Source organism: Carcharodon carcharias, chromosome 27 (assembly GCF_017639515.1).
Source record: "Carcharodon carcharias isolate sCarCar2 chromosome 27, sCarCar2.pri, whole genome shotgun sequence".
Classification (NCBI taxonomy): domain Eukaryota; kingdom Metazoa; phylum Chordata; class Chondrichthyes; order Lamniformes; family Lamnidae; genus Carcharodon; species Carcharodon carcharias.
The window spans coordinates 18,649,623-18,675,326 of record NC_054493.1 but is presented as its reverse complement, the minus strand read 5'-3'; the positions used below and the strand labels follow the sequence as shown (position 1 = coordinate 18,675,326).

The 25,704-nt window shown below is 44.1% G+C and overlaps 2 protein-coding genes across 2 annotated transcripts; one reads left to right on the top strand and one right to left on the bottom strand.

The window, feature by feature from the left end:
- Positions 1 to 1,260: 1,260 nt before the first annotated feature.
- Positions 1,261 to 21,418, bottom strand: LOC121270339 (zinc finger protein 850-like). The gene is made up of 3 exons (XM_041175632.1): positions 21,266 to 21,418; positions 18,611 to 20,024; positions 1,261 to 3,815 (listed from the first exon to the last, which is right to left on the bottom strand). The coding sequence occupies exons 2-3, from the start codon at positions 19,841 to 19,843 to the stop codon at positions 2,610 to 2,612; spliced, it is 2,439 nt and encodes an 812-aa protein (XP_041031566.1). The 5' UTR covers positions 19,844 to 20,024; positions 21,266 to 21,418; the 3' UTR covers positions 1,261 to 2,609.
- A 60-nt stretch (positions 21,419 to 21,478) lies between these two features.
- LOC121270507 (zinc finger protein 229-like) lies at positions 21,479 to 24,527 on the top strand. Its single transcript, XM_041175846.1, has 2 exons — positions 21,479 to 21,848; positions 22,893 to 24,527. The coding sequence occupies exon 2, from the start codon at positions 23,247 to 23,249 to the stop codon at positions 24,315 to 24,317; it is 1,071 nt and encodes a 356-aa protein (XP_041031780.1). The 5' UTR covers positions 21,479 to 21,848; positions 22,893 to 23,246; the 3' UTR covers positions 24,318 to 24,527.
- Positions 24,528 to 25,704: the final 1,177 nt, after the last annotated feature.

Below are 25,704 nucleotides of genomic sequence, written 5' to 3'. Positions count from 1 at the left end.
CAAAAGCCAATGGAAGAACCCCATAAAACCTTGGAGCTTGGGAAATAGCTGGAATATGAGGAGAATTAAAGTGAATTCTGGAGAGCTTTGGCATACCTTTTGGGATAATCCCAGGAACAGAAGTGAATGAACCTTCAATATACCGCTAAATATAAGAGAACTCTTGGGGGTAGCTAAAAAGTAGAACAGGGTTTATAGCTTAAGTCTTTATAAGTTATCATGTTAAGTTCGTAGTGCTGGTTTTTAATTTTCTTTTGCTTGATATATGCAGTAAAGTTTGTTTTTGTTTAAAAACGTGGAATCTTGTGGCAAAATTCTTTGTTTATTACTGGGTGTTTGAATTTCTCTTTAATCATTAACGGTCCCAACCAGGATCATGACAATACATACAAACAATATTTCAAAACAAACCAAGGAGGAAAAAATATGATTTTCCTTATTTTGTACAAAGCATTACAATATAAGACACCCCCAATAATTTCTTAGCTTGAGCACTTCTTTTCGTGAAACAATCCGATAATTGATGACTAAAATTGGAACTAATTGTAGCCCCTTCTAAAGCAGGAGGGCTATCACCCAGCACAGAGGGTTAATTTGGGATTTCTCCCGTAGATCAATTGATAGGGACTATACCCTCCAACCATCTGAAGTGAATTCTTTACATGAATCATCTGTGCCAGTGCAGCTGTCAACTTGCAGTTTGGCTGATCAGCTAAGATTTTGTGCAGCATTTCTTTGATCACCGCCTGATTCCTTCCAGAGTCCATTGCTGAAAGGACTTTCAGCTCCGGTGTTCATGACCATAATGTTCATTTTTTCACACATGTCCCTAAACTCGTCATTTGCAAATTTCCCCTCCATTGTCATTCAGAAACTTAGCTGATGCCCCAGGTCCAGTCCCCATCCATTTCCCATGACTTGGTCTATAATCACCCTTTTGTCCTTGTCATTGGAGAAAGACTAAATCGGGTGACCATGTCTATAAAGTGTTAGAATGAAAATATTTCTGTCTTTGTCCCATACCTTTAGATCCATGGCAACTACCTCATTATAGTCACGTGCCAAGGGAAGGTTTACAATAGGATGTGATGGTGTCCTCCAATACTTTTTACAGATTTCACACTTTGCACTGATCTCTTCAATGAACCTCGTATACTCTTCATCAACCACCCCTGCATCTTTTAGCTGGATTGTTAATCTTTGACAAGAAGACTGATCAAATTGTCTGTGTCGCTTTAAGACCATTTGTTTTTTTTTCTCTCTGATTCTCATCACCTGATGCCATTAATCCTTCCCAAACACTGATTATAAACATCAGGTATTGTTAAGGGGATACGATAATGTCCTGATTGAGTAATCTGCAGATCCACTGACTTTCCAAAAACAACAGTTGCATTTGTGCCTTTTTCATGGAAGGTTTACTCAACAGTTAGGATATCTCACCAGAGACTACACCAGTCCTGATAAAGTGGCTGACTCCAGCTATTTTGTATGGAATCACCACTCTCTTTAGTGACTTCAATGTGTGACATTGTCCAAACCTAAACAAGTCGAACTGTCATACTCCTTAGCCTTGCATCCATCTTTACCATGAGATGAACCTGGGTAACATCTTCACCAATCTGATCCACATACTGTCGAGGTACAGAAACTATCTAGCACAGCACAGTTGAATGAGTCTGTAACTAACACTCATCACTGCATCAAAGCTCCATGTGACGAGCACAGTTCCTTCAGAGTGATCATCATCATCATCTTCAGCCTCAGAATTCTGTGTGTCATGTGTCACTCCGAAGACCCTGATTTTCCACTTTGGGCAGTTCATCACATCATGACTTTTTGAGTCAGGCCTGAAACACCTGTTAATTGTTCCCTGGTCATTCCTGGGGTTCATTCACCGATTAGTGCTGTTCCAATCCTGTCTTTTGTTGTGATATCCAGATCTGTTAGAGATGCTTTCACCCTCATTTGAGACCTGTCAAAGTCTGACCATGTTTCATAGGCATCCAAGAGATCGTCTTTCTTGTAAATCTCATCAATGAACTAGAATAGAAGATCCAAACCTTCATCCGTAGCCAAGTGACAGGCATCCAGCTCAATAAATACTTTGCTTCTGATTTTACTTTTGTTAGGAAGTGACAATGCCAAGGCCAGACCTTGTTTCCTCTTTGGGGGAGGGACGTAACCCTTGTCCACATATCCACTTCATTCTCCCACTGTTCATATGGTTCAGACTCCAAGAACATCGGTGGGTTATCAGACCCTGACACTTCCCATTTGCTTTTAGCCATTTCTCGCAAAGGCCACTAGGATTGTCAGTCTCTGTCTGAAATCTTATTTTCCTTGAATTTCAAACCTTCACCATTAGGCAAGCATTCTGTGTTACCATGTTATAATCCTGACAGGCATAGGGTGGAGTCAATCTTCATTTAGTATATATTTATTCACAGAGTGAAACATTACAGATATATACCTCCGATGCCATGGTATATCAGGAAGTGTCTCATTATATGTGATCATTATAACTATCCAATCAATGCCTTTCACCTATATATACTTAACCTCAATTGATACAATTAACATCCACAGTCAGAGCATCTAAAAGGTCTCTAATCGGTGTGACTGCCATGGTGTCTCAGCATCTTGGATGAACAAGGGAATCTTTTCCCACACACGGAGGTGGTGAATGGTCTCTCTCCGCTGTGAACTCGCTGGTGCGTCTGCAGGTGGGATGACTGAGCGAATCCCTTCCCACACACGGAGCAGGTGAACGGCTTCTCCCCGGTGTGAATCCGCTGATGCCTCAGTACGTCGGATGACATTCTAAACCTTTTTGCACAGCGAGAGCAGCTGAAGGGTCTCTCCCCAGTGTGAACTCGCTGATGTCTCAGTAGGTCGGACGATGTTCTAAACCTCTTGGTACAGCGAGAGCAGCTGAAGCGTCTCTCCTCGGTGTGAACTCGCTGATGTCTCAGTAAGTCGGATGACGTTCTAAACCTCTTTGCACAGCAAGAGCAGCTGAAGGGTCTCTCCTCGGTGTGAACTCGCTGATGTCTCAGTAGGTCGGATGACGTTCTAAACCTCTTTGCACAGTGAGAGCAGCTGAAGGGTCTCTCCTCCGTGTGAATGCACTGGTGGGTCATCAGGTCGGCTGAGTTTTTAAAGCAGCTCCCACAGTCAGAGCATTGAACAGGTTTCTTATTGTGAGTGACCTGGTGTCCCAGGAGACTGGATGACTGTCTGAATCCCTTCCCGCACACAGAGCAGGTGAAGGGCCTCTCCCCAGTGTGAATGCGGCGGTGCCTCAACAAGTTGGATGACTGAGTGAATCCCTTCCCACACTCAGAGCAGGTGAATGGCCTCTCCCCAGTGTGAACATGTTGGTGCGTCAGCAGGAGGGATGACTGAGTGAATCCCTTCCCACATTCGGAGCAGGTGAACAACCCCTCACCAGTGTGAATTCGCTGGTGATTCCGCAGGGCAGATGACCGTGTGAACCCCTTGCCGCACATGGAGCAAGTGAACGGTCTCTCCCCAGTGTGAAGCCGCTGGTGTACCAGAAGCGCAGGTGAATCACTGAATCCCTTCCCACACTCCGAGCAGGAGAACGGCCTCTCCCTGATGTGAATTCGCTGGTGATTCCGCAGGGTGGATGAATCACTGAATCCCTTCCCACATTCAGAGCAGGTGAATGGCCTCTCCCCGGTGTGACTGCGTCGATGAGTTTCCAGCTTCGATGGGCAAGTGAAGGCCTTTGCACAGTCCTCACATTTCCATGGTTTCTCCATGGTGCGAGCGTCCTTGTGCATCGCCAATCAGTTGAAGCGTCGTCCTCACAAAGAACACATGTACAGACTCTCCCCACTGTGAAACTTTCAATCTTTTTCAGGCTGTGCAACTGGTTAAAGCTCTTTCCACAGTCAGTGCACTGGGACGCTCTCACTCTGGTGTGTGTGTCTTGGTGCTTTCCAGTCACACTGGTGTTTAAACTATTTGAAGGAGACAGAATAGACAAACATTTCTCCTAGTTTCAAATGTGGATGATACTCAGGTCCCGAATAATCATGTGACTCTGTCAGGTCTTGATGTGATGTTTGTCGAGATTTGAGTCTGTAAATCCTCCTCTTCTAATATCCTGTAAAAGGAGTTTATAAAAGTCATCACTGTCAGTACAGGGTAGAAATTCAGAACAGACAATTCTAGTTTCTATGGAACATTCTTTCCCCTCTCATTCCCCAAAAGCTGTAAATCTCCATCCCACACACGCCAATGTAACGCCCTTATTCAAAGAGGGAGGGAGACAAAAAGTAGGTAACGATAGGTCAGTTAGCTTAACATCGGTCATTGGGAAAATGTTGGAGTCTATTATAAAGGGTGTAATAGCAGAGCATTTAGAAGTGCATAATCTAATTAAGCAGAGTCAGCATGCCTTCATGAAGGGGAAATACTGCCTAACGAATTTATTAGAATTCTTTGAGGAGGTAACAAGCAGGATCGATAAAGGGGAACCAGTAGATGCAATATATTTGAATTTCCAAAAGGCATTCAATAAGGTACCACACATAAGGCTGCTTAATAAGATAAGAGCCCATGGTGTTGGGGGTAGTATATTAGCATGGATAGAGGATTGGCTAACTAATAGAAGACAGAGAGTTGGGATACAGGGGGCATTTTCAGGATGACAACCTGTAACCATTGGAGTGCCACAGGGATCAGTGCTGGGACCACAATTATTTACAATAAATATTAATGACTTGGATGAGGGACAGGAATGTATTGTCACCAAGTTTGCCGATGACACGAAAATAGGTGGGAAGGCAAGTGGTGAGGATGACACAAAGAGCCCACAGAGGGATACAGACAGGTTAAGTGAGTGGGTAAAATGTGGCAGATGGAATATAATGTGGGAAAATGTGAGATTATGCACTTTGTGGCAGGAAGAATAGAGGAGCTGAATATTAATTAAATGGAGAAAGACTGCAGAAGGCTGCAGCACAGAGGGATTTGGGGGTCCTTGTGCATGAATCCCAAAAAGCTAACATACAAGTTCAACAGATAATAGAGAAGGCAACTGGAATGTTGGCCTTTATTTCAAAGGGAATGGAGTATAATAGGGAAGTCTTGCTAAAACTATACAAGGCACTAGTTAGTCCACACCTGGAATACTGTGAACACTTTTGGTCCCCTTATCTAAGGAAAAATACATTGGCATTGGAGGCAGTCCAGGGAATGTTCACTAGGTTGATCCCGGGAATGGAGGGATTTTCTTATGAGGAGAGGTTGCATAGGTTGGGTATGTACTCATTAGAGTTTAGAAGAATGAGAGGCGACCTTATTGAAACATATAAGATTCTCAGGAGGCTTGGCAGGGTAGATGCTGAGAGCTTGTTTCCCCTTGTGGGAGAGTCTAGGACCAGAGGGCATAATCTCAGAGTAAGGGGGTGCCCATTTAAAACAGAGATGAGGAGGGATTTCTTCTCTCAGAGGATAGTCAGTCTGCAGAACTCTTTACCGCAGAGGGCTGTAGAGGCTGGGTCGTTAAGTATGTTCAAGGCTGAGATAGACAGATTTTTAATCAGTTAGGGAATAAAGGGTTATGGGGAAAAGGCAGGAAAGTGGAGTTGAGGATTATCAGATCAGCCATGATCTCATTGAATGGCGGAGCAGACTCAATGAGCCAAATGGCCTACTTTTGCTCCTACGTCTTATGGTCACTCGTGCCATTCTTACTCTGCTGTACGTAATATATACCCTCCCTTTTCTCCTGAAGGAGTAATTCATGCAGATTGACATCCACGCTCATTTGTTTCCTGTCCTGGATACAGAGACCTGAAAATCTTCATCCAGGCTGCTGACATAATATATATATATTATATATATATTTAATGTACAAAACGTTGGGTGCAATATACAGAACTATTACTTGATTCGAGTCAGGGGTGGGAGAGGAAGACCTTTACTTAGACAGAGAATCATAGAGTCATAGTGGTCTACAGCACTGAAAAAGGCCCTTCGGCCCATAGAGTCTGCACCGGTCAAACAAGTACCTAACTATTCTAATCCCAGCGAGCAGTCATGACCTGTAACTCGCTGTCTACAAGAGTACTGGAAGTGGAGCCAACCAATGGTTTCAGAATGAAACTGGGTGGCACTTGATGGAATCAAACTTACCGGGGAACAGGGATATAGAGAGGGAATGGGACCGACTGGATTGCTGTACAGAGTTGGCATGGACTTGAGTTGCCGAATGGACTCCTTCTGTCCCCTGATAGCTGTTTGAGTGGAAATATATAACAAAACTGTAATACTGTAGTACTATATTGTAAGCCTAGAAATAATAATAAATGAACTTGATAACAGACCCATAAATAATATATCAAATATGCAGCATATAACAACACTAGACATATCTCTGTTGTTGCGATCCCCATGAAAACCAATAACTTTATAATAAAGAAATTCCCAGACAACCCCAACAAAATAAACTGAAGGACAAGGTTTCACTTTTTAAACAACTATTCCTGTAAAAATCAAACTAAAATCAAGATAAATGAAGGATACATTAACAGACAAACAGGATTTGAATAGACAGGATAAATTTGACTTTAAACAATTTATACAATAAAAAACAGGTTTCACAAAATCATTTCCCTCCCCCCCCAGCATATTTGGCACTAATTCCAGTTAGATTCCCACAACTCTCTGTATTTCCCAGGGGGAGGGAAAGAAAGTCTTTTACTCACAGATGCTGAACAGAAGAGGAAGTTTTAGACTTAGTGTGAAGCTAAAAACAAATGCTGGGCTGTTTAAAATCAAACTACTTGTCCTGGAAAAAATGAGGGGAAGACATTTTCTCAAGTCTCTTCCCCTCCCCCCACTCCCTCAGCTGGCAGCCCAGCGCGCAGGCGCAGAAAGCGCTGCTGACCCCCGAGCTGACCCCGGAGCAGGCGCACTGGCGGCTGCCGCCAGCGGTCGCTCTCGATCTATTTTTTGCAGCAGCCAGCCGCCCGAGAGAGTTGGGGGAGGGGGACGGTTCGCCGAGCGAGGCTTCTCGCGCTGGCCGGAACCGTCAGCCAGTTGCCTGGAAACCCTAGCTCGAGGAGGTGGAGGGGGAGGAGGGGGAACAATGGGTGGGGGCGGGGCTCTTGTGTCCGCACGCCTGGCCTGCAGACTGGAACCCGATGACGTCACCGCGGAACACCGTGATTCCTATTGGCTGATTCAGGCAGGGTGTTCCATTCTGGACGTCACAATGCGGAATTTGGTCAATAAGATTCAGACTCAAACTTCCTCCTCTGGGCAACATCTGTGAGGAAATCAATGCTTCCCCCCTTTCCATTTCTTTTCTAATCCAGAGGGTAAATTGTTGACTTGCAGAAACTGAAGGGAAAGGAGGGTACAGACTCTGGAAAGGTTGCCCAGGTCTCTCTTTCTCTCTCTTTCTTAAAGACATTGACATCCTTTGCTCCATCAGCTTGTCACAAAAGGATGGCCTCTTTCCTAATGTTCACAATTAAAGTGTTGGTTGGCATTTAAGGTGGCTGGCATGTAAATATAGGGCTTAATATATATATTAAAAAAAGGAGAACACAATAAGAATTTGCTGAACATACTTAAAAGCTCCAGGCAGCCATTGATGGTAAACCTATTGACAATTGAGGAAAAGCAGATGGACATTGCACACAAAGAGGCTTTGAGTTTTTGTGTGATTTACCCAATGTCAAGAGATGAGCTAATGTCCAGTAACAGGGAGGACAGTCTCTGTTAGGCAGGACAATTCAAGTGATGCAATGATGCGGTGAAACCTTGAGAGCTAGACTAGAGATAAAACAAGGCATAAAGTTAGATTAAGTGTACTCCTCTCTCAGATAGGGAAGGGGAGGATGGTTTGAGCTTAGATATGGGAGGACATACAATAGACAAAGAGTCTATTGCATTCGCTGCTCCCGATGTAGTTTCCTCTATATTGGAGAGACCAAACGCAGACTGGGTGACCACTTTGCGGAACACCTTTGGTCTGTCCGCAAGCATAACTCAGACCTCCCTGTTGCTTGCCATTTCAACACCCCACCCTGCTCTCATGCCCACATGTCCGTCCTTGGCCTGCTGCAATGTTCCAGTGAAGCTCAACTCAGACTGGAGGAACAGCACCTTATCTTCCGACTAGGCACTTTACAGCCCTCCGGAGTGAATATTGAGTTCAACAACTTTAGATCATGAACTCTCTCCTCCATCCCCACCCCCTTTCCTATCCCCCTTTTTCCAATAATTTATATATATTTTTCTTTTCCCACCTATTCCCATTATTTTTAAATGTATTTCCATCCATTGTTTTATCTCTACCTCTTAGCCTATTTCGATCCCTTCCCCCCACTCCACTCCCACTAGGGCTATCTGTACCTTGCTCGTCCTGCTATCTACCCTTAATGTCACCATTATCACATAGCTTAGCTAATGTCACCACCGTCAACACCTCTTTGTCCTTTTGTCTATGACATCTTTTGGTTATCTCCACCTATCACTGGCCCTCTATCTAGCTACAACTGTCCCACTCCCCCCCTTAAGCCAGCTTATATTTCACCTCTTTTCTATTTTTCCTTAGTTCTGATGAAGAGTCATTCAGACTCGAAATTTTAACTGTGTTGCTCTCTGCAGTTGCTGTCAGACCTGCTGAGTTTTTCCAGGTATTTTTGTTTTTGTTTTGGATTTCCAGCATCCACAGTTTTTTGCTTTTATCTTAGACAAAGAGAGGGCTTTGATGAAACACAAACAGTCTTGAGCCGTGAGAACCAAGGTCTCTGCGTATGTGTTTTAATTTTGATTGAATAATATAATTATGTATACATCCTTTAGAATAATTGGTTAGCAAAATCACATGTTTATGTACTCAATAGGATAGAGTTAGTATGGGACCGGTGTGTCGGTTACTGATTCGATGTATTCTGTTAAGAAAAAGTACAAAAGTAATGAAATGTAATCAGTCTGGGAGCTGGGTCTTCCTTCTTAGGAATGATTGTGGCTCCCTTGCATATGCTTGAATAAAACCGGTTAAAGGAAGCCTGAGTCTCTGTAGTTGCTGTGTGATCAGGGATTGTAACTTCTCCTCTTCAACTGGCCTCTGTGGTAGTTGCTGGATTGGAGGGAGTACCTTCTTCCTCCCCCATGTATCACGTAACACTGTACTGTATATTACATAAATTTTTATTCATAAATTTATATGCTCAATGTATAAAGAGAGAGAGCGAAGCATTGTGAATGGAGTTGTTAATCAGCATGAATGAGCACCTTTAGGAGAATTTGGAAGGTGTATATTCAGAGAACAAAGAGGTTTTGTGTGGATCAGAGATTTACAACTTCAGGGGAACGAGAGAGGAAAGAATGATCCATAGCAGCTAGAATCATCTGTTCTGAATTTCTATCCTGGAATGACATTGATGACTTTTATAAACTTCTTTGACAGGATATCAGAAGGTGAAGGATTTGCAGACGGAAATCTCAAAGCGACATCACATCAAGATCTGACAGAGTCACTTGCTTCATGGAAGTTGAATATCATCGGCCTTTGAATCTAGAAGGAGAAACGTTTGTCTGTTCTGTCAGCTTCAAAAGATTTTAAACATCAGTGTGACTGGAAAAGCACTGAGACACACACACACACACACTCGAGTGTGAGTGTTCCAGTGCACTGACTGTGGAAAGAACTTTAACCAGTTACACAGCCTGAAAAAAATAAATGCAGCATTCACAACGGGGGGAAATACAACACGTGTTTTGTGCATGGGAGAGGGTTCAGTTGATTACCGAACCGGGAGAGATAAAAGGACTGCTGCACCATGGAGAGACCATGGGTATGTGAGGACTGTGGGAAGGGATACCAGTCTCCATCTGAGCTGCAAACACATCGACAGATTCACACCGGGGAGAGGCTGTTCACCTGCTCCATGTGTGGAAAGGGATTCACTCAGTCATTCAACCTGCTGACACACCAGCAAGTTCACACTGGGGAGAAGCTGTTCACTTGCTTCATGTATGGAAAGGGATTCAATCAGTCGTGCAGTCTGCAGAGACACCAGCGAGTTCACAATGGGAGAGGCCATTTACCTGCTCTGTGTGCGGGAAGGGATTCACTCAGTCAAGCCACCTGCTGAGACACCAGCGTGTTCATGAGTGAGTACAGGAGTTGGATTCTGCTGTTATTTCTGTTGTTAATCACATTTAGGACTGAACCAATCTTGCCTGAAACCTGAAATCTGTGACCTTGAGTCCGTGTCCCATCAGCTAATGTGAACATCCTTATCTAAACCTATCATAATCTTGTACACCTCTACAAAATCTTCATTCAACCCCTTTTCCCCAAGGCGAACAACCCCAGCCTGACATCGAAAAGAACAAACGGACATGTTAAGGCCTGAAATCAAATGGGAATGTTTGATTTCTGATTTGAAAATATTATGAAAATATTGTGTGGGCAGTATATGAATTGGAATAATGCACCTTGGGTGTGGTTCAATGGAATATATCAATCTGGTCTCCACCTACATTCTAGTACATATGACCATAGGAGCATGGAGCATGAGTAGGCCACTCAGCCCTTCAAGCCTGCTCCACCATTCAATAAGATCATGGCTGATCTGATTGTAACCTCAACCCCACATTCCTGCCTATCCCTGATAACCTTTCATCCCCTTGTTAATCAAGAATCTATCGAGATCTGCCTTAAAAATATCCAAAGACTCTGCTTCCACTGCCTTTTGAGTTCCAAAGACTCACCACCCTCTAAAAGAAAAAAATTTCTCCTCATCTTTGTCTTAAATGAGCGACCCTCTTATTTTTAAACCATGACTCCTAGTTCTAGACTCTCCCACAAGAGGAAATATCTTCTCCACATTCACTCCGTCAAAGACCCCTCAGGATCTGAAAGGTTTTGATCAAGTCTCCTCTTACTCTTCTAAGCTCCAGTGAATACAAGCCCAGCCTGTCCAGCCTTTCCTCATAAAACAACCCGCCCAGCCCTGGTATTAATCTAGTAAACCTTCTCTGAACTGTTTTTAACACATTTATATCCTTCCTTAAACAAGGAGGCCAGTACTGTACATAATATTGCGGATGTGGCCTAGTGCCCTGTACAACTGAAAATTAACCTCCCGACTTTTGTAATCAATTCCCCTCACAATAAATGATAACATTCTATTAGCTTTCCTAACTACTTGTTGTACCTGCATACTAACCTTTTGTGATTCATGCACTAGGACACCCAGATCCTTCTGAATCTCAGAGCCCTGCAATCTCTTACCATTTAGATAGTAAGCTTTTTAAAAAATACTTACTGCCAAAATGGACAATTTCATACTTGGCCACATTATACACCATTTGCCAGATCTTTTGCCCACTCACTTAACCTATCTATATCACTTTGTAGCCTCCTTATCTCTTCACAGCTTACTTTACTATCTAACTTTGTGTCACCAGCAAATTTAGCATATGTCCCTTCATCCAAGTCATTATTTTCATTCATTCATGCGATGTGGGCATCACCAGCTCAGCCAGCATTTATTGCCCATCTCTAATTGCCCTTGTTCACAGGGCATATAAGAGTCAACCTACATTGCTGTGGGTCTGGAGTCACATATAGGTCAGACTGGGTAAGGATGGAAGATTTCTTTCCCTAAAGGACGTTAGGACATTAGTGAACCAGATGGGTATTTACAATAACTGGCAATGGTTTTGTGGTTATCGTCAGACTTTTAATTCCAGATTTTTTAATCTGCCCTGGTGGGATTTGAACCTGGCTCCTCAGAGCATTACCCTGGGTCTCTGGAACATGAGTCCAGTGACAATACCACTACGCCACCACCTCCCCAAATTGTAAAAAGCTGAGGTCCCAGCACTGATCCCTGTAGCACATCACTCGTCACATCCCACCAAGCAGAAAAAAGACACATTTATGGCTACCCTCCGTTTCCTGTTAGCTAGTCAATCTTCTATCCATGCCGATATGCAAGCCCCTACACCACGAACTTTTAGGTAAGTCCGGCATGTGTAGCTGAGATGAGTAAGTTAAGTGCTTTCTCTTAGGGACAGTTGCATCCTTGCCTAGGAACTTTGTTTTGATTTGAATAACATTTGATAGTCTGGCCACTAGCTGAAAATATCAAGACCATAACAGGGGGCGATAAGCAAAGACAGAAGCCCGCTGGTTCTTTTGGTAAGTGCACCTGAAAGTTAAGAATGTGTGGCATGACATTATGATACCGGCGTGAGTGTGCAGATTTGATTTGTTACATGTGAAGAAAATAACATGTGTAAATTCAGGGTGAAAGGCATTGAAGACCTGGTCCTGAACATGTGTGGCCACTTCACAAAACAGCATGACATGAGTGGTTAATGTGGCCAGGGGAATGAGGCAACATTTCGACATTTTCAAAGCATTGACACATACTCCATAAAGAAACTGACTTTAATCAATCAGGATAGAATTAAAGACACTGGTCATGTCCAAAAAATGACTAAAATTAAAGCATAATGAACAAAAATTTGGATTGGGACAAGTAAGGGCTTGGGAGAAATAATACTGAGTAAGAAATGTCCATAGGTCAGATAGGGTAAAGAGAGAGTTGGAGATCCTTTTACACCCATGCTTGATCTATTGATTGAAGCGTTTGTCCTTATGTACTCAAAACTTAGACCTCAGGAGAAACGATTGAGCAGGCATTATCCCAGTCGGGGCTGGAACAGAACCGGAAAATAACGGAGTGAAATTGAGTGAGGTATTGGAGAGAGAGTACTTCTCCCTCTTGAAAGATCCAAGGAATACTCTGGTACAAAATTTCAACACTCGGAGTCCAGATGCAATGTTCAAGTGGTTCCTTTATTACACATGCGGGGAGCAAACGCTGGGCAATCCAGGCGCTTCTCCACCGAGGTTCAAATGAGCACAGTTTATATATTTTTTACCATCAGTTACAACTTAATGGTATTAGTTAGACAAAGGCCACAGCACAATGACCTTCAGTGGGCTGATAATTGCATTCTTGTACAGTAATTGCAGTGCAGAGACTGGGTATTGTCCTCTTGGAGACAGCAAAGAATGTATGTTTGTTCTCTACAAAAGGTTTACGGGGGCTGACTGGATGTGGTTTGAGGCTATCAGATGATGTTAAATGGCCTTCCCCATTTCTTGATCGAGTCATCCCGTGTCCCCGCCCGTGTGTGTCTCCCATTTCCTAATTGCAAATTTACAGCTGAGCCCTTTGTGCAAGTTTTTTTTAGCTTTCATGTAAGGCTGTGATTGTCTGTGTATGCTTTGGCAACCTAGCTGCTGGTTCTGGCTGGCACTTTAAAATAAATCCAAATTTTCAGCATCTTCACTCTCAAGGTGTGGACTGTAGGAATCCTAGGGGATCCCTACTTGGGGTTTTCTTGCTCATTAGCGAACATTAAATTAGATTCTATGACTGGCTGTGCATTTATTTTTAATGTGATTGTTACACTTCTCCTCAATTTATCCCTGGTGTGATTACTTTCTGGGTAAGGATGGCTGACAGGTGACAGGATGGGACATTGTGGTTTGGGTCTTCATTGACCAAATATTTTATTGATCCGAAAGGTGTAAAAGGGGTCAAACCTCAGCATAAGTCGAACACAGCTGAGAACAGACAGCATGCCAAGTGGGAACAGGGAGATGATCAGCTCCCAGAGGACAGAGAAAACAAGAGTGCCTTGAATCCTAGACCACACTTGGGTGTCAAGGCCACCATGTTTTCACTGCTTGGCTGGGAATGCTGACTCCCTGGACCGGGGATGGAGTGTGGGGAAATCAATTGTTTGAGATTTTGATGTGGTTTGGGTGGGTACAGGTGGTTCAATGACAGGTTTTGTAATTGGTCTGTTCAAATGATCGCTACTTAATGAGTGGGTTAAATCAGTCTCCACAGACTTTGCAATGCATATAAGTATAAGAAGGGATTCCCTGGGAATGAGATTTTTAGAGGTTTTACATGTTGCATTGACTGGTGCCATGGCATCTGGGGCAGACCAGGGAGCATTTACGTGGAGATACTGCTTCTGCCCAGAGTGTAATGGTAATGCTGCTGCACTTTGATGCTACTGCTCAGACATGAGCAAGCGTCAGTTCTTATTTATGCTGAATAAAATCCAATCTCTGTCACCAATAAGTGTTATCACTGTGAATCATGGGAAAGGGGATAAGGGGTTAATTAACTCCTTGAACCCCATTTTCTAACATCACTGTGTCAAAAATAAAATCTCATCTCCCGGTCTGGCTCCTTAGATGGATTCAATTTCAGTTGAAGAGCCAACCATCCCTCAACCACTTTCCCTAAAGCGCATAAATCTAATCATGAAAAGCCCATCAAAATCAAATATATTTACTGTTAAAAGTTTATTAACGAGACAAAACCTGGTTTAAAAACAGAAAATTACTTGAGGACCAAAGGCAGCCAGAGTTAAAGGATGTGCGCAATGTTCTGGACCCAAATGGTTTCTCTTCAGCTCCACTGTACCCTGTTCCTGTGACTCCCCGCTTTGGACACGGAGGGGGGGGTGCACTGAACCCCGGAGGTCGCATCACCATCAGCCCCAGTCACCACCTCCCTCCCCGATTGGCTGGAGATATATTTCCCAGTCAGTCCTCCAGCACCTTCCTGTCGCTATTAGTGCGATGCCCATGGCAGTTTCCTAACTGAGGTGCAGGCCCCATTATTCTCAGCTAAACTCAGCCCTTAGCTCCATTGCCTGGCTGTCATTGACACGAGCAACAGAGACAGAGAGGTGCTGGAGGCTCAAATGGAAACTCGAAATTTGTGGCTATAAACCAACACTTTGACATTTGTCTGTCAAACACTTGTTTTTTATACAGGGTTTTAATTTTTACATTTGGGCACTGCAGGCAAAGGGTAACTTTCTCTTTCTAACTTTGTATTCTCCATAGCGTCAACTGTGGCTCGCACACTCCTCTCTGAGTCAGAAGGTTCTTAGTTCAAGTCCCTGTCCAGAAACCTGAGGGCAAAAATCACATTGAACATTCAAAGCCCCAGCACTGAGGCAGTGTCGGAACTGATGTCTTTTGGATGAGATGCTGACCCACAAGACCCATCTTGCCATTTTGGGTGGACTTGGAAGTTCCCATGGCTACAATTTCGAAGAAGAGCAGGGGAGTTATCCCTGGTGTCCCGGCCAATATTTATCAATCAACATCGCTAAAAACAGATCATCTGCTCATTATTGCATTGCTGTTTGGGGGATCTTGCTGTGTGCAAATTGGCTGCCACGTTTCCTACATTACAACAATGACTACACTTCAAAAGTACTTCATTGGCTGTAAAGCGCTTTGGGATGTATTGTGCTCGTGAAAGGCCCTATAGAAATGCAGGTTTTTAAATTTAAGATATATGTTACCTGATCTGGTGATCTGAAACTTAATTGATTTCAGCCAACCCCAACTTGCCAGTCAATAAATTCACTTGGGTGTGGACAAGATTTTAACCAATTAAAGCAAAGGCAGACTCCTCTGGATAGTAAATTTAAAAAGAAGTTTATTGAAAGAAAAAAGTTTACTCAACAACTTTAAGACATTGACGGTTAAAGCTTCATGCGGGTGATCAGTCCGTAGAAAGGTCACCCTCTCTGGCTCCTTCTTTGACAGTGATTTCCTTGGAACTCGGCCTCGGGAATCTTCAGTACTTGGCTAGCAAGGAAGACCTTCAGAACCTCTACTTTTATCCCCAAAGTGACCATTACCTCATGTCAGAGTGGGGCTTGTTGTAACATGACAATTGGCCAACGTGGTCATCAGCTCGGTTGGATCTCCAAGGCGAACGTACATACGAATTAGGAGCCGGTGTAGGCCACTCGCCCCATCAGGCCTGCTCCATCTTTCAATAAGAGCATGGCTAATCTGGCTGTAACCTCAATCCCACATTCTCGCCTACCCCCGATAACCTTTCACCCCTTTATAATCAAGAATCTGTCTAGCTCTGCCTTAAAAATATTCCAAGACTCCGCTTCCACTGCCTTTTGAGGAAGAGAGTTCCAAAGACTCGCCGCCCTCTGAGAGAAAAAATTTCACCTCATCTCCGTCCTAAATGGGTGCCCCCCCTTATTTTTACACAGTGACCCCCTAATTCTAGATTCTCCCACAAGAGGAAACATCCTCTCCACATCCACCCCTCAGGATCTTAAAGGTTTCAATCAAGTTGCCTCTTACTCTTCTAAATTCCAATTACTTACACCATCTTCTCTCATTATCTTAGACAGGAGTACAATAGAACTGTGTCATATTACCTTTATCTGATGCTATACAATCAGTTATTCAGACAGTTTCAAATTTTGAGGCTAATCAGAGCTTGAAGGTCTCCTTTGCCAGTAAATTTATCTTCATTGCACATTCTTTACGCACACAGCAATTAAGGTTTTACATTTCTACAGCAAATAAAACTCAGTCTTTTACTATAACAACCGATACATTATTGATTCATTAATTGTAACTCAATTAAGGCTCACTACTTATTCAATCATCTGTTACGGACTGGTAGTTAATTAATACAGTAATATTTAATTAATGCATTTGGTTAACATAAGATAGACTGGTTCAAAAAGACAGTTTGTGGAAGATAATGTCTTTCTTTCTTACTAATCTTGATTGAGTTGAACAATGAGCCTTATTCTTGAGCTGGACTTTGGCAGAATAAGATGTCCTGAAGCTTATTAAAATTAGAAAATAATTTCTTTGTTCAAACAATTTCTTCCAGCTCTGCAGTTTCGAGAAAAGAAATAAGTTTGTACAGCACTCATTTTTAAAATGCAGATCTAGCAAGATAATTATCTATTACATTGATTCACTAATGATAACTTAAACAAGGTTCATTACTGAATCAACTGTTTCATGACTGACTTATAATACAAAATCAGTATATAGTTAAGAAGGAAAAGTTATGGAATGTGAAAAGGCTGCAAAAAAGCCACAAGATAAGAGATTAAAATAGCTTCCTTGACCTTGTTACTTATAACAGTGAATACAGTATGGAAGTGATTTTAAAATTTGACTACCCAGGCCTACCTACAGTTTCCTACATTACAACAGCGATGACACTTTCAAAGCTACTTCATTGGCTGTAAACCATTTTGGGCGGTCCTCCTGTGGTTGTGAGAGATGCCGTAGAAATTCAATATTTTTCTAACTGTCCACAAACTTGATTATGTAACAAAATCAAAATCGTTTATAAAGATCAGCCTTACTTTGTGTAATAACCATGTCTTTAATACCATTTTGAATAGTCCATGAAACACCAAACGCACTACATCCTGAACTGTTTTAAAACACAGCGAGTTGTTGTGATTTGGAATGCACTGCCTGAAAACGGTGCAAGAAGCAGATTCACTTCTATCTTTAAAAAGGGATCGGGACAGATTTTTTAAGGGAAAAGAAAAGTGCAGGGCAGCTGGATTAATTGGGTAGTTCTTCAAAGAGCCAGCATGAGCATGATGGGCCTAATGGCCTCCCTCTTTGCTCCGTGAGTCTCGTGGGCATTTAAAGTGAGTGGTCATGACCTGGAATCTGCTTCCAACGAGTGTGAGAGAAGTGGAGATAATTAGGTGGACAAATAAACCGACAGGGATGTTGGGGTGGAATGGGGCAATGGGACTAACTAGTTTGGTCTGGACAGCTGGCATCCAAATGGCCCCATTCCCTACTCTAATGGTTCTATGATAATAAAGAGAGGAATTTCAGCTGCTCCAGTCTCTCCAACTAAATGAAGTCTCATAAATCCTGTCTCCAGCCTCTCAAAGAATTTCACATCTTTCCTTAAATGTGGGACTCATATATAGGGTTCCATTATGGAGGGGTAGATGATGTACAACATGTGTGGAAACATGGTTAGTTTACATCAGAAGTACTGTCAACATTTGTATCTCCACTTAGAAAAGGAGCAATACCGGAACTGAGAGCATTTTCTTCATCAACATTTTTCAAAAAAAAAAGAGAAGAACTGAAGGGTGACCTGATGGGAGTCTTTCAGATGATGAAGGGGTTCAATAATCCAGCAGGGGTTTCATGAGAAACCTCTTTACCCAGCGAGTGGTGAGAATGTGGAACTCCCTCCCATAGCGAGTGGTTGAGGTAAATAACATGAACTTACGGGGAGGCTGGGAAAGGAATAGAAGGATATGCTGATGGGGGAAATGAAGAGGGGTGGGTGGAGGCTCATGTGGAGCATAAACACTGACAATTGAGTTGACTGCCACTGACAATTGAGTTGACTGCCTGGGCCCAAACCGTTGACTCAATGGAACTGAGATGAATGTATTTATTTTAGATCTACCTGCAGTGGTAGGAAAAACATTATTGATTACCCAGGATAAAATAAATGCCCTTCATCAGCTTTTGTGGATTATTTCAGTGGAAATGTGCACTCCCAGGCTCAAAGAGCATCAGCCACTGGAAGCCAAGTCGTGAGACCGGCCAGTCCAACAGGAAGAAACTCTCCGACCCTCCCACTTCACCAGCTGTCAGGATGAACATGGTTCAGTCCTGGATGTGATTAACAGCAGCAATAACAGCAGAATCCAACCCCTGTAATCACTTGTGAACCCGCTGGTGTCTCAGCAGGTTGCATGACTCAGTGAATCCCTTCCCAGAAGCAGAAGATGTGAATGGCCTCTCTCCAGCATGAACGCACTGGTGTTTCAGCAGGGTGGATGAATGTCTGAATCCCTTTCCACAGACACAGCAGATGAACGGCTTCTCCCCGTTGTGAATTCGCTGGTGAGTCAGCAGGTTGGATGAATTACTGAATCCCTTCCCACAGTCGGAGCAGGTGAAAGGCCTCTCCCCAGTGTGAACTCGTTGGTGCGTCTGCAGATTGGATAACTGAGTGAATCCCTTCCCACAGTCAGGGCAGGTGAACGGCCTCTCCCCAGTGTGAACTCGCTGGTGTGTCCGCAGGGCAGATGAATGAATGAATCCCTTCCCACAGTCAGAGCAGGTGAATGGCCTCTCACCGGTATGAACTCGCTGGTGTCTCAGCAGGCAGGATAACTGAGTGAATCCTGTCCCACACTCAGAGCAGGAGAACGGCCTCTCCCCAGTGTGAAGTCGCTGGTGTATCTGCAGGGCCGAAGAATGAATGAATCCCTTCCCACAGTCAGAGCAGGTGAATGGTCTCTCTCCAGTGTGAACTTGCTGGTGTCTCAGCAGCGTGGAGAACTGAGTGAATTCTTTCCCACAATCGGAGCAGGAGTATGGCCTCTCTCCGGTGTGAATTCGCTGGTGTCTAAGCAGGCTAGATGAATGTGTGAATCCTTTCCCACACTCAGAGCAGTTGAATGGCCTCTCCCCAGTGTGAACTCGCAGGTGAGTCACCAGGTTAGCTGACTGAGTGAATCCCTTCCCACACACAGAGCAGGTGAATGGCCTCTCCCCGGTGTGAACTCGCCGGTGTTTCTGCAGGGCGGCAGAATCACTGAATCCCTTGCCACACTCAGAGCAGATGTACGGTCTCTCCCCGGTGTGAACTCGCTGGTGCGTCAGCAGGTTGCCTGAGAGAGTGAATCCCTTCCCACACACAGAGCAGGTGAACGGCCTCTCCCCGGTGTGACTGCGTCGATGAGTTTCAAGTACAGAAGGGGAGCGGAATCCCTTCCCACAGTCCCCACATTTCCATGGTTTCTCCATTGTGTGGGTGTCTTCGTGCCTCTCTCCAGTTTGAAGACTCATCCACAAACAAGAGCACGTGTACAGACCATTCGCGCTGTGAATGGTCTGATGTTTTTTTAGTCTGTGAAACTGGTTAAAACTTTTTCCACAGTCAGTGCACTGGAACATTGGAACTCAGTGTGTGTCTTGGTGCTTTTCCAGTCACACTGATGTTTAAAATCTTCTGAAGCAGACAGAACAAACAGTTCTCCTCCTAGTTTCAGGTCCCGATGAATTGACTAACTCTGTCAAATGTTGATGTGACGTTTGGTTTGAGATTTCAGTCTGGAAATCCTCCCCTTCTAATATCCTGAAAAAGAAGTTTACAAAAGTTATAACTGTCAGTGCAGGATAGAAATTCAGATCTGACAATGTAGTTTCTATAGAACATTATTTCCTCTCTTGCTTCTCAAAAGCAATAAATCTCTGTCCCACACACTTCCCTTCAATTTTCACTCTGCTATACCTAATATAAACTGTCCAGAGGTGCTGATTCAAGCTGATCGACAGATACTTGTTCACTGCCTCTTGTCCTGGACAAAATGGGAGCAGCAGTAGCCCATTCATCCTATCAAGCCTGCTCCGCCATTTAATAAGATCATGTCTGATCTGATGCGGCCTTAACTGCACTTTCCTGCCTGTCCGCATAACCCTGACTTCCTCGTTGGTGAAAAATCTGTCTAACTCAGCTTTGAATATATACAATGACCCAGCCTCCACTGCTCTCTGTGAAAGAGAATTCCAAAGACTAACACCCTCTGAGAGAAGAAATTCCTCCCCATCTCCATCTTAAATGGGAAAACCCTTATTTTTAAACTGTGTCCCCTAGTTCTAGATTCCCCCACCAGAGAAAACATCCTCCCAGCATCTACCCTGTCAATCCTGTTTGTGTCAATAAGATCACCTCTCGTTCTTCTAAGCTCCATTGAGTTAAGACTCAACCTGCTCAGCATTTCCTCATAAGACAGCCTTTCATCTCAGGAATCAGCCCAGTGAACCTTCTACAAATGGCTTCCAAGCCAGTATATCCCTCTGTAAGGAAGGAGTCCAAAACTGTACAGAATACTCAAAGTGTGACCTCAACAATGCCCTGTATAGTTGCAGCAAGATATCCTGAAAAATTCATTTTGCAGGCAGTAGGGATAAAAGGAGCTTCTAGCAAGTGTAAATGAGCCACATTGTGAGCCCAGCTGAAAATCTTTTTATTTGGCCTGGTCCTCAGAAGGGAAAATTAATTTGTCCAGGCATTGTGCCTTTTCAGTTAAACAAAAGCTACGTGGACAACCGTTCCTTGATGAGTGCAGACGAACAGCTGGGACAGAATCTCTCTTTTTACAGCAATACTCAAAGTCTATATGACTGTACTGTCTCATTAAATACCGGCCATCTCCTGGACAAACCACCGCTTTCATTGTGAGACCTGGGGCAACTTTTCCAGAGTCAGAGCACCCTCCCTGGATTCACTTCCTTTCCTTCAGTTCCTGCAAGTCAACAGTTTAAGCCCAGAATGAGACAAGAAATGGAAAAAGGAGGAAGCATTGATTTCCTTACAGATGTTGCCCAGAGGAGGAAGTTTCAATCTGAAGCTCATTGTCCAACTTCCGCATTGTGACGTCCACAATGGAACCCTGCCTGAATCAGCCAATAGGGATCACCCTGCTCCGCGGTGACGTCCTCGGGTTCCAGTCTGCAGGCCAGGCGCGCGGACCCGCCCCCACCCAGTGTTCCCCCACCTCCACCTCCTCCTCCTCCCCCTCGAGCCAGGGTTTCCAGGCAACCGGCCGACGGCTCCGGCCAGCGCGAGAAGCCCCGCTCGGCGAACTCTCCCCTTCCCCCTACGCCCCCCGCCACTCTCTCGGGCGGCTGGCTGTTCCAAAACATAGATCGAGAGCGACGGCTGGTGGCAGCCGCCACTGCGCCTGCTCCGGGGAGCGAGGGGGAGGGGGAGGGGTGTGTGTGTGTGTATGTGTGTGTGTGTGAGCAGCGCTTTCTGCGCCTGCGCACTGAGCTGCCAGTTGGGGGGAGGGGAGGGGAAGGGACTTGACAAAATGTCTTCCAAGTTTGATTTTAAACAGCACAACATTTGCTTTTAGCTTCACACAGACACTAAAACTTCCTCCTCTGTCCAACATCTGTGAGTAAAAGACTTTCTTTCCCTCCCCCTGGGAAATACAGAGAGTTGTGGGACCCTGTGACTGGAATTAGTGCCAAATGTGCTGGGGGGAGGGGGAACTGCTGGTGATTTTGTGGAGCCTGTTTTTATTGTACAAACTGTTTCAAGTCAAATTTATCCTGTCTATTCAAATCCTGTTTGTCTGTTAATGCAGGCTTCATATGTGTTGATTTTAATTTGACTGCTACAGTAAAAAAAATGTAAAAAGTGAAACCTTGTCCTTCGGTTTATTCTGTTGGGTTTGTCTGGGAATTTGATCATTTTAAGGTTATTGGTCTCCGCAGGGAATCATAACAACAAAGACATGTCCAGTGTTGTTATATGGCACATATTTGGTGTACTAGTTATGGTTGTGTAACGCATTTCGTTGTTATTTTTCCTAGTCTTCTCATATGGTACTGTGGCTATGTTACATATTTCCAGTTGTAGAGCCGTTGCGGTACAGAAGTATTCCACTTGGCAACCCAAGTCCGTGCCCACTCTCTGTCGAGCAATCCAGTCAGCCCCATTCCCCCTTAATACCTTCATTTCCCCGGCAAGTCCATTTTTTCAAGTGTACATCCAATTTCATTTTGACTCATAGATTGTCTCCACTTCCACCAGGTCATGACCACTCACTGCATAAATGCAGCTTTGCCTCACCTTGCCCTCTCTGTAGCGAACCAAGTGATACAGGACTGTACATTATACTCATTTTTAGTCTAGTAATATAAACATATTTATATTAGGCTGACGGCCTGCATGAAGATTTTCAGGTCCCCATGTCCAGTACAGGAATCAGTGAGCATGGATCTGTCGATTAGCATGAATCGGCACCTTCAGGAGAATTGGGAGGGTGTGTTTTAGGTACAGCAGAGTTAGGATGGAGGGAAGAGTGTGTAGGACTGAGATTTACAGCTTTTGGGGATTTGAGTGAGGAAAGAATATTCCACAGAAATTAGAATTGTCTATTCTGAATTTCTATCCTGTACTGACAGTGATCACTTTTGTAAAATCCATTTACAGAATCTTAGAAGAGGAGGATTTACAGACAGAAATATCAAACCAAACATCACGTCAAGATCTGACAGAGTTACCCAACACATCGGGACGTGAATGTCATCAGCCTACGAATTTAGAAGGAGAAGTGTTTGTCTGTTCTGCCTGTTTCAAAAGGTTTTAAACATTAATCTAACTTGAAAGGCACTGAGATGCATGCACCCGAGTGAACCTGTTCCACTGCACTGACCGTGAAAGGAGCTTTAACCAGTTGCAGAGCTGCAAAACATTCACAGCGGGGAGGAACCAGACATGTGTTGTGTGTGTGGATGAGGCTTCAACTGATTGTAGAACTTGGAGAGACACAAGGGCCCCCACACCATGGAGAAACCGTGGAAATGTGGGGACTGTGGGAAGGGATTCCGTGCCCCCTGTGAGCTGGAAACTCATCGGCGCAGTCACACTGGGGAGAGGCCATTCACCTGCTCTGTGTGTGAAAAGGGATTCATTGATTCATCCACCCTGCAGAGACACCAGCGAATTCACACCGGGGAGAGACCATTCACCTGCTCTGAGTGCGGGAAGGGTTTCAGCGATTCATCCAACCTGCAGATACACCAGCGGGTTCACACCGGGGAGAGACCGTTCACCTGCTCCATGTGTGGAAAGGGATTCGCACGGTCATCTGCCCTGCGGAATCACGAGCGATTTCACACCGGTGAGGGGTTGTTCACCTGCTCTGAGTGTGGGAAGGGATTCATTCACTCATCCCTCCTGCTGACACACCAACGCATTCACACCAGGGAGAGGCCATTCACCTGCTCTCAGTGTGGGAAGGGATTCACTCAGTTATCCAGCCTGGTGAGACACCAACACATTCATACCAGGCAGAGGCGGTTCACCTGCTCCATGTGTGGGAAGGGATTCAATCAGTCACCCAGCCTGCTGGGACACCAAGGTACTCGGACCAATGAGAAACCTGTTCAATGCTCTGACTGTGGGAGCTGCTTTACACACGACGCGCTGGTGGGCCATCAGGTAGGAATTCACACTGAGGAGAGGCCATTCAGCTGCTGTCACTGCGCAAAGAGCTTTAGAATGTCGTACGATTTACTGAGACACCAGCGCGTTCACACCGGGGAAAAGCCGTTCACCTGTTCTGACTGTGGGAAGGGATTCGGTGATTCATCCAACCTGCAGAGACACCAGCGAGTTCACAGCGGGGAGAAGCCGTTCACCTGCTCTGAGTGCGGGAAAGGATTCACTCAGTCATCCCACCTGCAGACACACCAGCGAGTTCACAGCGGAGAGAGGCCATTCACTTGCTCCGTGTGTGGGAAAGGATTCAGTGATTTATCCAACCTGCTGAGGCACCAGCGGGTTCACAATGGAGAGATTCGTTCACCTGCTCAGTTTGTGGGAAGGAATTCACTCGTTCATCCGAGCTGCTGAGACACCATGGCAGTCACACCGATTAGAGCCTTTCAGATGCTCTGACCATGGGTGTTAATTGTCAATTATCAATTGAGGTTAAGTATCTACAGGTGGAGGGCATTGATTGTATGGTTACATAAGCCCATATAAGAGACACTGACATAGAGTGGAGTCAGGAGGTCTATAGCTGTAATATTTCACTCTGTGAATAAATCTATACCAAGTAAAGATTGGCTGCAGTTTCTTCCTTTACTATTATAATATGGTAACGGAGAATGTTTGTTTAATGGTAAAGGTTTGAAACTCAAGGAAAATAAGATTTCACACAGAGACTTACAATCTGAAGAGGGTATTCCCTCCAATCCTGCAACTACCACATAGGCCAGTTGAAGAGGAGAAGTTACAATCCCCAATCACACAGCGACCACAGAGACTCAATCTTCCTTTAACCGGTTTTATTCAAGCATATGCAAGGGAGCCGCAATCATTCCTAAGAAGGAAGACCCAGCTCCCAGACTGATCACATTTCATTATTTTTGTACTTTTTCTTATCATAGTACATTTGAGTACACTTGAATGCATCCAATCGGTAACCAATACACCGGTCTCATGTTAACACTATCCTATTGAGTACGTAAACATGTGATTTTGCTAACCAATTATTCTAAAGGCTGTATATATAATATCCAATCAAAATTAAAACACATATGCAAAGACCTTGGTTCTCACAACTCAATACTGTTCGTGTTTCATTAAAACCCCCTCTTTGTCCATTGTGTGTCTTCCCATATCTAAGCTAAAATCATTTGCCCCTTCCCTATTTGAGATGGGAGTGCACAATCTAATTTATGTCCTACTTTTTGTCTCCAGTCTGATTCTCAAGGCTGTGCAATGTTCATCTGGTAATCTTCAACTCTTAATATGTTTGGCAGCCATGTCTGCTTGTTTTTCAGTAAATTATTACTGTATTCTCTTTTAGCATTTTTAATTCCCCCTCCTCTAACAAAATCCTAGCAACTTTTGTGAGAAATGGCTGAAAGCAAGTGGGAATTGTCAGGGTCTGATTACCCATGAATGCTCTCAGAGTCTGAGCCATACGACCAGCGGAAGAATGAAGCGGACATGTGGACACAGGTTACATCCCAACCAAGGAGGAAACAAGGTATGGCCTTGACATTGTCACTACTCTCAAAAGAAAGCCAAACACCTCGTTTTAACCAATGGAGTTGGCAACAAGATTTCACTTGTTTTATTCAACAAAACAAACTTAATCGTATACAAAATTAAACAAAGCAAGTGCTAATAACTTAATACTGCATATGTTATGCCCTCAGGTTTACATCTTAGTTTCCCCATGATTCTCTCATAAGGCACATCAAGTATGTCACAGTGCTCTGGAGAATTC